At 46.3% G+C, this 18,671-nt stretch overlaps 1 protein-coding gene across 1 annotated transcript in view; it reads right to left on the bottom strand.

Annotated features, from left to right (window-relative positions):
- Positions 1-18,671, bottom strand: part of ADAP1 (ArfGAP with dual PH domains 1) — a 110,046-nt gene that overhangs the window by 65,711 nt on the left and 25,664 nt on the right. The window contains exon 4 of the mRNA XM_026650727.1: positions 1,906-1,988. Within this exon, the coding sequence (XP_026506512.1) occupies positions 1,906-1,988 (83 nt within the window). The remainder of the gene's footprint in view (positions 1-1,905; positions 1,989-18,671) is intronic.

Here is an 18,671-nt window from a genome sequence, read left to right as displayed (position 1 = left end):
AAAAAAAACAACAACCCAGAGTGCATCAATACGTGCTTAAACAATGCATAGTTTTTCCTGACTAATGAAGTTATCAGACAACGCCTGTAAAATATGCAGCTAAAATTAACTCCTGTTTGAATCCTTGCTACAATATCTGTTTAGAACTCTCAAAACACTTAGGCCCCAATCCAAAGCAAAGCACTGAAGCACATGCTTCACTTTAAACCCCAGTCATTTTATGGAAGTTAATGGAATTACTCACACGTTTGAAGTTAGGCATGTAATTAAAGTGCCTTAACACTAAAGATTAATATTTGGTGCACAGTAAAGTTGTCTAGGGGATTTATATATAGAGATCCATTTTAATGGATATATACACCATCCATTAAAATTAACAGACTGTATATAAATCTGCTAGGCAGCTTTGAAAATCTCAAATACACCACTTTTATACATATATATATATATATATATATTTTTCACACACACGCTCTCTCTCTAATATGTACTTTATATGTAGTGACATAGAAACATAAAATGGCCTAGCAGAAATTCTTTGAACATAAACTGGGTATATGTGAGGTCAGATTTTAATTGTGGCTCAATTAGCAGCAAACCACTGGTGCTACCTGCTTATTATTAGGCTCCACAAGCAGCATGAAATTAATATTTTAATCTTTTCGTCACTAACATGGTCCTTGTTAATAAAATTATTCCGGCACCATCCATGCACATAGCTGGTGTAAAAATACAAAAAACAGTACAATATAAATGCAGAATAAATTCAATGCCACCTTCATCTGGTGAAAAGAAAAGAACAGGAAACCAGCCAATTTTATGTCTTCTTTCACGTCACCCACAACAGCCTCAAAAGTAATGTTCGCCAAACCTCAAACTTCCACTTAAAAATATCCCCAACAAATTCTTCTGAAGATCCATCTGTTCCACAGGTCAATCTATCTACAGTCACCACGGTTCCTCGCTATATTGTATTGCATGCACGGATTTGAACTATTTGGAAGAGAGACTTTGATGGCTGCATGGGAAGCCTTTTCAACAGTACACTTGCTATGCCATGGACTTGCCCTGGCTCCATTGAAGACAATGGGTGTTTTGCCATTGACTGCAATGGGCGAAGGATCAGTCCCTATATACATAAGTAATAACCTCCTGGCCTGAAGTTAATGGGGAGGTAGGAAGGATCCACACGACTTTTGAATTAAATCAGATGGCTTAGCTATCATTGTGATAATTCTAAAGAATAACCCTCTGATTTCTTTTGTTAAAAACAACAGTCAACTTGGCACTTAAATGTGGGCTGAATTTTTGACCCTAATCACAAGAGCATGTACGTGTGTGTGTGTGTGTATATATATATATGTATATATATACACACACACATATATACACACATACACAAGAGGATGGCACTCACACATACATACACACACATATATATACTGTCACCTTGCATGAAAAACAATTTAAAAATATTGCCCCCAAATACTTATGTACAAAGACATCACAACAAAACCAAATGAGTTAATAACCCCAATGGAAAACTCTTCCCAATGGAAAACTCTTCCTGATGATATCCTTACCAAATAGTGACCTATATTTTAATTCCCATTAACACACCCAGCTACCAGAAAGTATCCTATTTGTACTTTTTTTGTTGGTCACAGGCATGGTCCAAAGCCCATTGAAGTCAATGAAATGACCCCTCCATTGATTTCACCGGGCTTTGGATCGGACTCTAAAGTCTCGACCCAATCCCAAGGGGAGTTTTTCCCAAAGAGTTGCACTTTCCCCTCCTGTCTAGGGAGATGTAATTTTTCAATGTTATAGAAAAGGAGACCACAGAAAGGAAATGGATGCTTTTGTACACAGCAAAACTCATCTGCTGAGAATTTCTTTCACTACCTGCAGAATAAGGCTCTTGCTTCTCAGTGTAAATGAATTCTTTTCTTTCATATTTGGCTCTGATCCACTGTTCTCGTAGCAGCCTGAAAAAAAAAAAACACAGAAAAGGAGACATAGTCCAGAATAAGCTAAAAAAGAATTTATGATCATTAATTCTTCAATGGAAATGCGAGTGCAAGTTGAAAGCCCTCCAAAAATTAAACTGTACACCAACCGGAGTCATTGGCTTGGCTTGTGTTTCCTCTGTTTGTCATTTAGACCACAAGTTGATTCTTGTACACACAATTCTAATGGAACTTTTTAAAATTTATATGCAAAAATTAGCAGAGTAACTCAGCATCTAGCCTCGGTGCAAGATGTCCTCCTTAACATAGAAGTAATTTCAAATATTATTTCATTTCAATTCGGAATGCTGGGCCAGGAAATACATTTGCTGGATTGCATTCTTTAACAAGGGGGATCAGTCCAGGAACAAAAGAAGAATACTGCCTCAGTGCTGACAGTATACAGCAGAAATCGGGCATGCCTATGGCAATGCATTCAAATGGTTGACCTTTTCGCAATTAAAGATTGAGAGGTATCATCTCTTCTCAATGCCTGGAGCCTATGCAAAGAGATCTCTGTGCATCAACATGAGACGGTACTTCACAGTGTAAAAGAGATGAACTCAAAGCGCATAGCAGAAAACTTTGTAGAAAACCATCCGTCTATTGTTAAATGCCCTACATTTCCAACTGAAATCTCCAGAAAGAAAACTGGTGTCATTTATATGGCACACAAGATCTTTATTTCCAGAAAAACCATTTAGATCAAAGATTACAAATAAGTTAAAAATAAAAAAGTGACTGCTAGCATTAATCAGGGGACCTATGTGAGTTTGGCCTGGAATTTGCTGTAGCCTCAAGACTGTTTTAATTGTTCCTGTCTATTGACCTACAATCTTAAGAGCACCACGTGTTACTCCAAGTTTGTTTCTTTGTGGAACATTTAGAAATAGGTTAACTGATCTCAGCAAGAGTATCACTCAGCAATGGTCTCATATGGGGTTAGATTTGCTCATCATTTGCAGAGCTCATTGCACTTCTACCCCATCATATCTGTGTGACCAAATAATGTGTGCACGGAAGGAGTGTCTGCAAACCCAACATGTATTTATGCTTTTACGAAAATTAAACACAGTATCTGCTTGGCATAACTTCCTCATTCTCAAAAAATGCTTCAGAGGAAAAAAGGTGTTAATTTTTTAAAAATTGATATCTTTGGATAAAGAATGCTGAGATAGCTCAAATGATGTCAGACTTCTATTACATCTGACCTCTCTGCCTTTTCACCTCCCTCTTCCCATCCACTTGTTCCTTCCTTTCCTTTTTTGCCTATTTGTGTATTTCTTTTTATTTTATTGTTACCCTCACCCTAACGTATTATGTCTGTGTAATATTGCCTGATTCTGTATTGTCTGGTCTTGCAACTTTGACAAGTTGTAAAGTTGCGTGATTGCATAATTTTATTGGATATCCTGTGAAATGTGCAGTATTTGGGTAGCACATACAAGCTGTAATTCATTTATCTTTTGTTTTTATTTGTTTCCTTATGAAAATTAATACAAAATTCATCATAAAAATTCATTTCTAGCTTCAGCGAACAACTTAATCAAATTTACAAGAGAATATCCATCCATAACTGTAGGTATAATCATTTCCTGGTCTGTCAACGTGGGGATAGTGATATTTCTTTTCTCCCATCCATTGTCTGTTTTATCTACTTAGATTATAAACTCTTCGGGGCAGGAACTGACTCTCATTATGGGTGTGTCTACACCACAAATGAAGGTGTGACTGGAGCATGGGTAGGCATATCCACGCTATCTTTAATATAGCAAGCACAGGTAACAACAGTAGTGTAGACATGGTGGCATGGGCTAGCCACCTGACTTCAAGCCTGCCAGGGAACTTGGATATGTACTCCGGGGGCTGGCCCATACCAAAGCCCATGTCACCATGTCTACACTACTGCTGTTACCCATGTTAGTCAAATTTAGGCTAGCATGATCATGCCTAACCGTGCTACCACTACACCTTCACATGCTGTGTAGACATACCCTGTGTAGACATACAGTGCCTAGGCCAACAGGGCCTGATCTTAGTTGTGAACTCTAGGCATTACTGCAATATAAATGTATTGGGTCTGGCTTTCCCCCTCTGCCTCCAAATCCTTTTTCGTCTTATTTTCATATCTGATCCTTAATTGTTAGGTTTGTAGCTGTAATTTAGACTGTAAACTCTACAGAGGAGCACAGATCTTGTCTTCTTATGTTTGTAAAGTGCTATGTGGCTGGATTTCTGCGCTGGTGTGAGCGGGAGTTGCAAGTGGTTAGGACCAATGAGGATCATGCCTTAATTGAAGGCTTCAGAACACAGAGCCCACTGATCTCAATGGGAGTCCTTCCACTGGACTTTGGATGAGATCCATGTTTCACTTTAACGCACCCTTGGGGCTGCTCTACATACGTGCTGTAAACTTATTTCTGCATGTTTGATTTTAGCTGTATTTACCATGACGTAGGCTCTACATAAACTGAACTGAAGGGTAAAGAAGTAAAGAATTAAAGAAGTTGGAACAAACAATACATGCCAATACAGGACCAAATATGCAAAACTCCCATTAAATCAATAGGAGTTCTCTAAGCAGAAATAACTGCAGCCATTTATTAGGTTTATAGTGACCAGTGGGCCCCTAATGAGGTTGATATTTCTAGGAATGATCCAATTTCTATTTCTAAACTAGGAAGATACACAGCTTTTGCAATCTGATCCAAAACTTACAACCCACCTAAAGTCTGCCAGACTGTTAGATACAGGGAATGTGTCATTCCTGGCAACTGACTAGAAAGATGGTAGTGGGCTCTTTGTTCTGTAATCAACACAATAGCAAACTGAAATCAAAAATCAAAATGAAAGCAACATTTAATGGAGGAGAAAGAGAAAACAGAACATGAATAGGCTACCACTAAAATAAATGGAAAACTCCCATTTGAAAGAGATGGCAGAACTAGAGGTCTAAGAAGGGGTCAGATGACGTTGTGCTTGAGAACTCCAAATCTCATAATATTTTGTTTACTTGCTTGCCTTTGGAAATGAAGAATGTGCCATTGACAAAGCAGATGGTTTCAGGTCAAAGGGACAGCAGTAAAGGTTCCAGATGGAGTCAGTTGAGTCGTTTTAGTTCTGAGTCAAATGCCATTTAAAATGAAACAAGTAGCTGGCACAGATTCAGGACAAGTCTCTGTCTAATGATGTTTTAAAAAATACCACATCACGGGAAAAATATATTTATGGAGGTGAAATTAATAGGAAAGAAACAGATGTCTTCCTCCCTTCCTCACTGCTTCAAAGCTATTTTCCATTGAAAATATAAAGCAAAAACACCAGAAGTGTCCAATGAAGAGCTGGCTGGAGAATAGGGTATTTTCCCCATGAAAAATGTTGATGAAAAAATTTCATTTTCCATCAAAACAATTTTTCCATGGAACATTTAGGCTTATTGTTGAAAGCCCAAAAACGTTTGGCTGAAAACGTAAAGTTTTGGTTGGGAAAAATTGAAATGAAATATTGGGTTAATCCAAATAGAACATTTCATTTTGAAGCAGTCTGACAAACTGTATCTGCTTGCACTGCCACTGTGCTTCATGGGAGGTGTAATTGGCGTACTTTATGCCCCCGTTCTCCCTGGTTGGACTCAGGGGCGGCTCTAGGTATTTTGCTGCCCCAAGCACGGCAGTCAGACGGCTTTCGATGGCAAGCCTGCGGGAGGTCCAGCTGGTAACGCGGATTCGGCAGCATGCCTGCGGGAGGTCCACCTGTCCGCAGCTTCGGTGTACCCGCCGCCGAATTGGCGCTGAAGCCGCGGGACCGGCGGACCTCCCGCAGGCACGCCGCCGAATCCGCGTTACCAGTGGGACCTCCCGCAGGCGTGCTGCCAAAGGCTCCCTGACTGCCACCCACACAGCGACCGGCAGGCCGCCCCCCCGGGGCTTGCCGCCCCAGGCACGCGCTTGGTGCACTGGTGCCTGGAGCCGCACCTGGTTGGACTACATCTTCCATGATGCCCCAAGTCTCCTCTCTTACATCATGGAAGTCACGTGGCTCTGAGGCATCATAGGAGATGTAGTTCAGCTAGAAAAATCTAGCCCATATAGGAGAATAGGGGCATAAGGCACCAAAACTATGACTCCCATGTAGCACTGTGATGGCTCATGAGGATGCAGTTTAATGTTGAATCAAGCCAAAACAAAGCATTGGGATTTGGGACATGTCCTTTCTGAATTGAAAGTTTTGGTTTTCAGGTGCTGGGTTTTTTTGACAAAAAGTTTCCACAGAAAGCAGACATTTCACAAACAATTTTGTTTAATCAAAAACAATTTTGTTTAATCAAAAACTCAGTTTTCCATCAAGAAACTGTTTTGATTGAAAATTTTCAACTTGCTCTAGTCCAAAGCCAATTTTCCTTGAATAAATGGTCTCCCTCCAGCTTCAGTGTCACAGATATGAAGAAAAGCAAACAAAAACCACTTATACTCTGGTTAAAAACAACACCTGCTCAGTTAAAGTCATTGCATAGGGATGGGCCAATTAAACACCACATCTAGCTCACAGCAGCGTTATTTTTGGGAATGTTGAGCATTTGGGTTAGAAATGTGCAGGAAACAGCCTGTGTATCTGTACTTTTGTAACACAGAACTCCTCTGTGAATTAAATAAATCAATATGAATGAATAGCCTTTAGAATTTATGACAAAAGACAAGATGATTTGTATGGGGAGAGATTCCCATAGCACTGAATCGAGGAAAGTGGGTAGATTACAAGCAATCACGTTCCAGTAGAACTTTCCAAACTCAGCCAAGAGTTTCAGAAGTGACCAGTGATTCTGGGTGTCCGATCTGAGACACCATAAAGAGTTCTGATTTAGAAAGTGCTGAGCATCTGCTCTCTGAAAACAGGCCATTTTACAATGGCTCAAGTTGGGCACCCAAAAAAGTCCATGGTGACTTTTGAAAAGGTTGGCCTTAATACCTTAGGCCTGGTCTACACTAGGCGTTTATGTCGAATTTAGCACCGTTAAATCGAATTAACCCTGCACCCGTCCACACCACGAGGCTATTTAGTTCGACATAGAGGGCTCTTAAATTCGACTTCTGTACTCCTCCCCAACGAGGGGAGTAGCGCTAAATTCGACGTGGCCATATCGAATTAGGCTTGGTGTGGATGGAAATCGACGCTAATAGCTCCGGGAGCTATCCCACAGTGCACCACTCTGTTGACGCTCTGGACAGCAGTCCGAGCTCGGATGATCTGACCAGCCACACAGGAAAAGCCCTGGGAAAATTTGAATTCCTTTTTCTGTCTGGGCAGTTTGAATCTCATTTCCTGCGTGGCGAGCTCAGCAGCACTGGCAACGATGCAGAGCTCTCCAGCCGAGATTGCCATGCAATCCCAGAATAGAAAGAGGGCCCCAGCATGGACTGATCGGGAAGTCTTGGATCTCATCGCTGTGTGGGGCGATGAGTCCGTGCTTTCCGAGCTGCGCTCCAAAAGACGGAATGCAAAGATCTATGAGAAGATCTCTAAAGCCATGGCAGAGAGAGGATACAGCCGGGATGCAACGCAGTGCCGTGTGAAAATCAAGGAGCTGAGACAAGGCTACCAGAAGACCAAAGAGGCAAATGGACGCTCCGGATCCCAGCCCCACAGATCCCGTTTCTACGAGGCACTGCATTCCATCCTTGATGCGGCCGCCACCACTACCCCACCACTGACCGTGGACTCTGAGGATGGGATATTGTCCACGGCCGGTTCCTCGGACATGTTAGCGGACGGGGAAGATGAGGAAGGAGATGAGGAGGACGAGGCAGTCGGCAGCGCTTACCAAGCTGATTTCCCCGACAGCCAGGAGCTCTTCATCACCCTTACAGAGATCCCCTACCAACCCTCCCCAGCATGTAACCCGGACACAGATTCAGGGGAAGGATCAAGCGGTAAGTGCTTTAAACATATAAACCTTTATTTTTTACAAAACTTGAATATTAAGACTAATAACAATCTGTGATTCATGATTTCTTCCCCCTGGGCGCTTAAATAATCAGTAACAACTATTTATAAAAAAATCAAACAGTGTCCGGTTATGCATGATTGTGCTGCCCAAGCTGCTCCACTCTTTTGTCCCTGCTACTGCAGCTAGATAAAAATCCGGTCAATATGTCCGGGAATAGAGCAGTAGTCCTCCACGGACATCTCCACAAAGCTCTCCTGCAAGTAATGGGATAGCCTGTTCATCAGGTTCCTGGGGAGAGCGGCTTTACTTGGTCCTCCGAAGTACGAGACGTTCCCGCGCCAGGAGACAAGCAGGTACTCTGGTATCAGTGCCTTGCATAGCATGGCGGCATAGGGCCCCGGTCTCTGCAGGCTTTCTCGAAGCATCCTTTGGATCTCGGTGTCCGGGATCCTCATCAGAGTTATGTCGCTCATGACAACCTGCTTTGAATTAGGTAGGGGACTGTTAGTATTGGGACTGCTTGCAACAAGTTCCTTTACAGAACTGTGACCGCTGGTTTACAGCCACGCGGTGGGGGCGGGAGAGGGCCAGCATCCAGGGATGTTTCCCTGGCACATCCGCGAGGGGGTGGGACAGGGCCAGAGTTCCTGCTTGGCCAATTGCTGGCAGCACAGACTGGCAGTGCTTTCAATGTGAAAGGTGGCCAGTGGTACTCCTAAAGTTTTAATCTGCCACAAGTCTACGGCTTACCATGTTTGCCTGCTACAGAGAGTACCGTGTCCTGCCCCGGTTCCCAGATCGGCACTGAAGGCGAGGTTCAAAAATTCGACCTTGTCCTCAGTGCGCATGTGATAGCTCTGGTTCATGGTCTTGTTCACAGAGAACGACTATGTTCTTGATTCACAACTACATTTCTCTTTCGGAGGATTTCAGTGCCTTTTCCTCATTCCCACAGCCACATCTGCAACTGTCTCCCAACCCAGCCTGGCATCACACTCCCAGAGGCTAGCGCACATTAGGCGGAGGAAGAAGAAGACGCGAGAGGACATGTTCTCCGAACTTATGGGCTGCTCCCGAGCCCAGGAAGCACAGCATAACCAGTGGAGGGAGAATTTGTCCCAAATGCACCGGACACACATGGAACGTGAGGAGAGGTGGCGGCAGGAAGACCAGCAGGCGACTCAAACGCTGCTTGGACTGATGAGGGAGCAAACGGACACGCTCCGGCGCCTTGTTGATGTTCTGCAGGAACGGAGGCAGGAGGACAGAGCCCCGCTGCAGTCTATCAGTAACCGCCCTCCCCCGCCACCAAGTCCCATACCCACCTCGCCCAAAGTCCAAAGAAGGAGGGGCGGAAGAGTCCGTGAAAACTCTCACTCCACCCCTGCAGACTGCTCAAGCACCAGAAGGCTGTCATTCACCAAAATTTGAAAAGTCCTTTCCTGGCCGCCTCAACCAAGCCCCCGTCCAAATTTCACCCCCCAGTTTCATGTGTGGTTGTTAATAAAAAATACGTTTCTGTTCATTACTGTTTCACTCATGCTGTTTTGAGGGAGAGTCTGTCTGCAGGGGGGGAAGGGGCTTGGTAATTGGACAGGACAGTCACCTTTAGCAGGCTACCGAGGCGGGGGAAGGTCCAGCAGCAGGGCACATACACAGTGCAGTGACTAGTTACCCTGGTCAGTCTGGGAGGTGGTTTTCATGTTCTGTGGGGGGCGGGGGGGGGGGGTTAGTGGCTCTGTGACTTTTTGGCGGGGGAGGGCAGTTACAGATCGTATGCAGCGGTCCTTGTCCTGGATCACAGAGCCACGCAGCAGGGGATCTGTAACCCTCCTCCCCCTGCCAGAAAGTCACATAGCCCCCACATACACGCAGTCCCACTCAGGAGGGCTGCCAGGCTACGTTGAAACAACCAGTCCGCTACTGTGAATCCTGTCATTCCTGGAGTTTAGAAGGATCATTTGCATCAGTACACTACACTCGCTCCCCACCACAGTCTGCGTCCCCGGTTTCAAAGATTCCCGCGAAAACAGTACTAAAGACAACGGTGTTCAATAACAAAAGTAAAACTGATTTTATTATTTTGGAAGGGGGTGGAGGGGGTCTGTAACTGGAGAGGATAGTCATCCTTAACTGGGTAAAGAAACGGGGGCAGGTTCAGCTTCTCTGTACAGAAAGTTAAAAGTCACGGGTTACCCTGCTCACTGTGGAACCTGGCTTTCAAAGCCTCCCGGATGCACAGCGCGTCCTGCTGGGATCTTCTAATCGCCCGGCTGTCTGGCTGGGCGTAATCAGATGCCAGGCTATTTGCCTCAACCTCCCACCCCGCCATAAATGTCTATCCCTTGCTCTCACACAGATTGTGGAGCACACAGCAAGCAGCTATAACAATGGGGATATTGGTTTCGCTGAGATCACAGCGAGTGAGTAAGCTTCTCCATCTCCCCTTGAGACGTCCAAAAGCACACTCCACCACCATTCTGCACTTGCTCAGCCGGTAGTTGAAGAGTTCTTTTTCAGAGTCCAGGGCGCCAGTGTAGGGCTTCATGAGCCAGGGCATTAGCGGGTAGGCTGGGTCCCCAAGGATCACTGTAGGCATCTCCACATCCCCAAGAGTTATTTTGTGGTCCGGGAAGTAAATACCTTCCTGCAGCCGTCTAAACAGACCAGAGTTCCTGAACACACAAGCGTCATGAACCTTGCCCGGCCATCCAACGTTGATGTTGGTAAATCGTCCCCTGTGGTCCACCAGTGCTTGCAGCACCATTGAAAAGTAGCCCTTTCGGTTGATGTACTGGCTGGCCTGGTGGTCCGGTCCCAGGATAGGGATGTGAGTTCCATCTATAGCCCCACCGCAGTTTGGGAATCCCATCGCGGCGAAGCCATCTATGATGACCTCCACGTTTCCCAGGGTCACTACCTTTGAGAGCAGTACCTTGACGATTGCGTTGGCTACTTGCATCACAGCAACCCCCACGGTAGATTTGCCCACGCCAAACTGGTTCGCGACAGACCGGTAGCTGTCTGGCGTTGCAAGCTTCCAGAGGGCTATGGCCACTCGCTTCTGGACAGTCAGGGCTGCTCGCATCCGGGTATCATTGCGCTTCAGGGCAGGGGACAGCAACTCACAAAGTTCCAGGAAAGTCCCCTTCCGCATGCGAAAGTTTCGCAGCCACTGGGATTCGTCCCAGACCTGCAGCACTATGCGGTCCCACCGGTCAGTGCTTGTTTCCCGTGCCCAGAATCGCCGTTCCAGAACATCCAGATGACCCATTGTCACCGTGATGTCCTCGGAGCTGGGTCCCGTGCTTTGTGAGAGGTCTGTGCCCCTCTCAGAGTTCAGGCCCTCACCGCGGTGCCGTAGCCTCCTCGCCTGGTTCATCTGCATCTGCCTCTGGGAAAGGTGGATGATAACCTGCGAGGCGTTCACAAGTGCCACAACTGCAGCGATGGTCGCAGCGGGCTCCATGCTCGCAGTGCTGTGGCGTCCGCGCTGTCACTGACCCGAAAAGTGCGCGAACTGATTTCCCGCCGGCGCTTTCAGGGAGGGAGGGAGGGAGGGCGGTAGTGACAGACGGATGACGACAATTACTGAAAAGCACCCTCGACCCTTTTTTTTTTACCCAGAAGGCATTGGCGGCTCGACCCAGAATTCCAATGGGCAGCGGGGACTGCGGGAACTGTGGGATAGCTGCCCACAGTGCACCGCTTCCAATGTCGACGCTTTCCCCGTTAGTGTGGACTCACAAAGTCGAATTACTGTCCTTAGTGTGGACACACAAGTTCGACTTTGCAATATCGATTCCACATATTCGATTTAAGTGAAATCGAAATACCCTCGTAGTGTAGACATACCCTTAGTAAGTAGGCAGGAGTCAGGTGTGACAGCGTACCCCATAAGGCTTTATGGGGAGGGGGTGCTTATAAATGTATGTATGACATAACTGGAATATGTTTTGTGCTGCCTGTGCCAGGTAACATATCTCCGTAAAGGTTATGGTCTACTATATCTATTCATCCTATTTGTACATATATATATCATTTTCTACTTGAGGTTAAGAATATGGGCTGTATGCTTGCTTGGTTTCTAAGTAAGCTTTGGGAGGCATTTGGTCAGCTTCTTTAGGAAGGAATTCGCCAGGTTAAGTACCTGATCAGGGAACAATGCATCTTGGAATGCTCCAATCCACATAAGAAGTCTTCCTGGAGACATGCAAGATTCCATGTGGGCAATGGCTTCAGCCTGTAAAGACTGAGTCATGCAGGGACATGTGACTTGCCCAGGTGACTCCAGAACTCCATCTTGGAGCTGGACTTTGCATAGGAGGGAGGAGGGGGGTCTCCTCCCACAAGAGAGAGTCTATTTAACCCTGGGAGAGACCCCTCCATTTTGTCTTCAGCTGGCTAAAGAAGGAGCCTCTACACCCCCCCAGTATGCTTGAAGGGAACTGAATCAAAAGACAGTAACTACAGGGGTTGCGAGAGATTGCTGGACCCAGGCTAAAGGGAGATTAGCCTGTAAAAGGGAGCATTCTGGAACTGGTGAGGAACTTATCTGTATTTAGTTTGATTAGGCATAGATTTGCGCATTTTATTTTATTTTGCTTGTGACTTACTTTGTTCTGTCTGTTGCTACTTTGAACCACTTAAATTCTACTGTCTGTATTTAATAAAATCACTTTTTATTTAGTAATTTACTCAGAGTATGTATTAATACCTGGGGGAGCAAACAGCTGTGCATATCTCTCTATCAGTGTTATAGAGGGCGAACAATTTATGAGTTTGCCCTGCATAAGCTTTATGCAGGGTAAAACGGATTTATCTGGGTTTAGACCCCATTGGGAGTTGGGCATCTGAGTGCTAAGGACAAGCACACTCCTGTGAGCTGTTTTTGGGTAAACTTGCAGTTTTGGGACAAGTGATTCAGACCCTGAGTCTGGGTTGGAGCCAGACAGGAGTGGCTGGCTCAGCAAGACAGGGTGCTGGAGCCCTAAGCTGGCAGGGAAAACAGAAGCAGGGGTAGTCTTGGCACATCGGGTGGCAGCTCCCAAGGGGGTTTCTGTGATCCAACCCGTCACATCAGGTATAAAATGAAACCCTTTAACCACAACGTTTTATGGCTAACGGGAAAGAAGATCTTGTTAGTATTGATACCAGATTCCAGTAGCATTGGTTATTGTCACATTTCCATGACATACCCTTGTTTTCATAGGCTCACAACTTTCTGAAACATTCACCTGGGGAAGCGACAATTTGGAAACTGTGCCTCAGAGCCATATGTTGATAACAACTAGGGTTTGCACAGAGAGCTGCTGACAGTATGGCAGCAAAGCTATGGAGAACGGCAACTGGTTAATTCTGCAACACATGCAGGTATCCCACAGCCCTTGAAGATTCTAACCTTTCTCACACCAACCTATGCTGCTGTTTGCCTTACCAGGACTGCACTTCTGTGAGCCAAGCAGGACTTACTCTGACATATTATTTGTATTACAAGAGCACCTAGGGCAGTGTTTCTCAAACTGGGGCTGCCGCTTGTGTAGGGAAAGCCCCTGGCAGGCCGGGCTGGTTTGTTTACCTGCCCCGTCCGCAGGTTCGCCGCTCCAGGCCAATGGGGGCTGCTGGAAGCGGCGGCCAGTACGTCCCTTGGCCCGCACCGCTTCCAGCAGCCCCCATTGGCCTGGAGCAGCGAACAGCAGCCAGTGGGAGCCGCGATCGTCCAGACCTGCAGACGGGGCAGGTAAAGAAACCGGCCTAGCCCGCCAGGGGCTTTCCCTACACAAGCGGTGGCACCAGTTTGAGAAACACTGACCTAGAGGCCCCAAACTGAGACTGGGGCCCTGCTGGGCTAGGGGCTGTACAAACACTTAACGAGAGAGCATCTGTGCCTCAGACAGCTTACACTCTCAAAAGGCAGAGCATGAGTGCGGAAACACAAGCAGAGATGGGATACGACTTGTCAATGGTTATAGAGCAAGTCAGTGGTAAACTGGGAGTATTACCCAGTTCTCCTGATTCCCAGTCCAGGGTCTCACTCACTGGACCTCACTGCCTCGTCTCAGTGCAGCTTAAGCCGATGTAACAGAGGTTTTTCTGGCTAGGTGTAGTAGCATCAAATTGGTGCCGGTGTTGTATGATGCTTCTCTTCAGGTTGGACCTGAATACCTAGGTGAAATGCAAAAAGACCCCTAATGGGATGTGTTCACACTACAAAACAGATGAAGCATAGAGGCAAATAAGAATGGAGGATTTTTTTTTTAAGTTTGACACAAGCCTTCTACTAATTGCCTACAGTTTTCACTGTTAGGTGCCACAGGCCAATTGACCAGACAGAGACCCCTTGTGGCTTAGGTTACCATCCAGTCCCCCTGTAGCACCCTTTTTAACAGGCGGGGGAAGCAAATTTTCAAACTCCATCTTCTGTGTGAGAACTGCCTTGCTTAAAGATACAAAAACCTAAATGAGAAAAAAAAAAAAAAAAAGGCGTGTTTTTTGTTAAAAGGCCCCCTGTTGTGTGATTCAAGTATGGAAATTTCACAATAGCACAAACATGGGACCTGGCTAAAGGAAGCATGTGCCCTGTGAGACAAAGGACCTCCTGCAACAGGGCTGCTCCAGCATTTCTGCCGCCCCAAGCAAATAAGAATGGAGGATTCCATTCCAACTGCGATCGGCGGTGGCAGTTCAGCGGCAGGTCCTTCGCTCCTAGAGGGAGTGAGGGACCTGCCGCCCCCAAATTGCCGCAGGTGCCGCCCCTCTCCCGTGGCCGCCCCAAGCACCTGCTTGTTAAGTTGGTGCCTGGAGCCGGCCCTGTCCTGCAATGCTCCATATCCTGATGATTTATTGAGCCCCAACAACTACTCCGTGCTGTACAAAATGTAGAAGACAAGGTCACCGTCACCATAGCTACCTACATTAGCTAATGCCCATTTATGATGGTTTCAGAAGTTCTCACTTACTTATTTTTTTAAAAAATGACTACACCAAATAAAATAATCATACTCCACAAATCACAACTGGTATCTCAGAGCTGGTGCGGAGGGCAATCAAAACAACCTTGCTTAACATAGACAGACTACAGTGGCATGGCTAGAAAGCACAACACAAATTAGAATGCACTGCTAGAGCCTGGCTTAATAGGCCTAATCCAAAAGCCCGTTAAAGTCCATGGGAGTCTTTCCCTTGTCTTCACTGGGCTTTGGTTTTGGCCCAAAAGTGGCTATGTAAATAGGTAGATAGTCTTCTCCCTTAGCAGATCTGTTCCATGCATGTTTTCACACCTGCTACCTTCAGAGACATAAATATGGGTCCACTGCGTTTGCTTTTGTGAGGTCTGAAGAGGCGACCCAGCTATGAGAGTGTGAGCTGAATCCTAGCTTTGTTTGCAGAACATCAACAGACTGGCTTCCTAAATTCCAGTCTATTACATTTGTGCAAATCCACTTAAGGCAATAGAGTTACACAGTTGTAACTGATGGCATGATCTAAAAACAATGGGATTGCACAGACAAAAGGGAAAAAAATTGGGCAGAATTTGGCAAACAGAAGCCACATTACTGATGCTGCTACAGCTGCTGCATGGGCAGGGGAGGACTCAACTTTACTTTCAGGGCCCAGCATGGATTTGCAGGGCTGGTAGTTAGGGAAAAAACAAAAACAGAACAGAACAAGCGAGCATCTAACTATCTGTAAATTGAGCACATTAAACCTGGAAAAAAATATCAATAAATATACATCGTTTGCTTTTCCAACTAGAACAGCGCTTTGAATGACTGAACACATTTTTAAAGTACTTATAATTTCACAATGGCAATGATATTAAAAACCACTTTTTTTCCTACCTATAATTATCTCTCTTTATATCCACAGGACTACGCAGGGACCCTACTGGGACATTGCTTTTCTTGGAGGATTTGAAAGCACCTGACCGCTCTGGTTTGTCATCTCATCGCAACCCAGGTATGGCAAAAGCCCATGGTACTTTGTGCTCTTTTATTTAAATCTAATGTGTCCCCCACTCCCACCATAAGCACTTGGGCACTGAATGCTGATTCATTAAAATATTATGTTGTTAAAGATGAAGGGCTTGGCGCTGCTTTCACTCACATCAACGTAAGCCTGGAATAATCAAGATCAAAGCCTGGTCCAAAGAACTTTATAGACTGAGACAACACGCTAGATTTCACTTATAGCATTAGCCATGCCCAACCTCACAGAGTGCCACCGTAGGATTACGACTCAATCTGAACATCTTGCTGCTGGTAAGTAGTGAGTGAAGGTGTGGATTTAGATCCACAGAAAGTAAAGCCATATACAGAGGGGCATCTGTATTTTTCTAATCAGTTTTCAGCCAGCTGTGTGGCCAAATTAAGACTTGTCTTTGCCTCTGTTGAGAAGTATTGGTAGGCTTCCTTCTTCATCCACAGCTCACCTTGGCTATGTCTACACTGCAGCTGGGACTGAGCCTCCCAGCCCAGGCAGACAGACTCACACTAGAGAGGCTCAAGCTAGCACACTACATAGAGCAGCGTGGCTGTTGCAGTCTCCGAGTGGAGACTCGGGCTAGTCATCTGAGCTCAGACCCTGGGGGTTAGGTAGCCTTGAGGCAGGAACACCAGAAGCTCCTGAGAAGGGGACCCCTCCCCGCTCCACCTCTTTCCCCGGACCTCTGCCCCTACCCTGCCTCTTCCCCCGGGTCCCGCATGCCGCTTGTTCCTCTCTGCCCCGTCCCCCTCTCTCGCTCTCCCTTAAGACTATGCCCTCTCACTTTTAAAAGTGATGGGGCCATGGCCCCCTGGCTCCTCTGTTCTGGCGCCCCTGACTTGAGGGCTCCAGCCACTGCCCGACCTACCACCCGAAGTGCAATGTCCACACTGCTATTTTTATCATGCTAGTTCCTGCTAGTGTGAGTCTGTCTACAGGGCTGGAAGGCTCCTCAGGTTAGAGCCTGATCCTACAAATCCTTCCTCACACGTGCAGTCCTTGCTCGTAGCGAAACGTGAGTAGTCAGAGCGTAGTCTTTCCCAGTAGGGCCACTCCTGCGAGTCAGAGGCTGCAGGAGCAGGCATGTCAATCACAGCTCAGACACCCTCCATGTCTGACTGTTTCCTGAGTAGCCCTCTGCTCCCTAGCAAAGAGAGGTGGGTAGATACTGTAGCAAATCAATGTGAGTAATGAACACCCGACCTGGATTCCTGTGGGCTGCCAGATGACTGAAAGCTGTTTTCCTGTCCTAGCCCATCTCTAAAGGGGCACTTGCCTCAGGCCACTCATGTACCTGTATTGAAAGCGTCTCCCAGTTTCACCAGGAACAATGGATTGTTGCCTTACTGTTCTTGATGTTGCTAGGACAGTTTAATAAGCTGGCATGTAAAACACCCAAAGCACGTGGACTCACCTGAGAGGATGCTATGGAGTGCATTTGTAGACAGGGTTCCAGGTGTGTTTTAAAGCACAGCGTTGTCTAATTTTGCTCAGAGTAAGTACAGACAACACAGTGGATGAAACAGTGCCAGCATCTGGCCTGTGTTAGGCTCTCCCCAGGAAAGCCTGATATGCAGCAAACAGAGCTAGACTAACGGGGCTTGGAAACAGCTGCAGACGTGGCCACAGGCCCTAAAGTGGACAGTTTGCTCTTCTAGCTACAGACTATCCTATAGTCTCAATTGCACCGGTATCAAGTAATTTTTGTGTATGCTGGTAGGAGGACTGGATTTCAGACCACTTTCCTCATCTGTATCACAAGAGATGCGAAGGCAGGAAAATGAACATAACTAATGTTCTGCACAGAATCTTTCAAGAAGCTGTAAATAGATTGTTGGTTTCAGTCCAGCAATGCAAGAGAGAAAATCAGCAGCAGTTTCTTCTCGCACAGTCACAGAGCAGAATGATGCCGACCATTCCCACAGCAGTTAATGCATAGGGGTGAGCTGAGTTAGGAAGCTGCAGCCTTGCAATGGGGCAATGCAGAGCTGGACCACTCCAGTGGGGACTCTGGGAGACATGCTTCAAGGGTGTTACCCGGCCTGTAAGAGGACGGAGACTGTTGAACCATTCAGTAAGGAGTGCTCCACTCCATAGCCAGCTTGTCCATGGGGAAAAGGAGTGGCTGGGAAGTCGACAGGGAAGGCTCTTGTGCCCTTTCTTCTCCATATGCACCTGAGCGGCCGGACACTATCTGATCCCTTGCTTGGTGTCAACAAACACCATTCTTAGAAGAGCCCTGTCCCTTCCTTAGGTACAGTGCAACCTGTCTGAAGGGACCACCCCAGGGGCGAACAAAAGCTTGGCTATCCACCAAGACGTGTCTTTAACCAAAGGTCAATCAAAACTGCACGAGACACCTCGGGGATGATTATGTAAGTATTATAGTCACTACTTGTGAACAGGGAAATTGGGTCAAAGAGACTCAGTGGCTTGCCTGGGGGGCGGGGGCGCTGTGCTCTTGTCGATTCAGCATGGGAATGGCAGGCAGGCGGCACCAGATTGTGTCACTGTTGGGCTGTGCGTCCTTGGACAAGTCACTTCACTTTCTCCAAACCTCGGTTGGGATGCAATCACATTTACATAACTCCCCGGGGGGACTAGGAGGCCTTATTAAATACTAGGCCTTGTCTTCCAAACTTATTTGTGAAAGTAGCTCTTCATCACAGGGGAAATCCCATTGACGTTAATGGGACTCACTCACACGAGCAGCATTTACAAGGTCTGGCTCAACA

Source organism: Terrapene carolina, unplaced genomic scaffold, assembly GCF_002925995.2.
Source record: "Terrapene carolina triunguis isolate 2854851 unplaced genomic scaffold, T_m_triunguis-2.0 Scaffold93, whole genome shotgun sequence".
Lineage (NCBI taxonomy): Eukaryota > Metazoa > Chordata > Testudines > Emydidae > Terrapene > Terrapene triunguis.
This window is presented reverse-complemented; position numbering and strand designations above follow the sequence as displayed.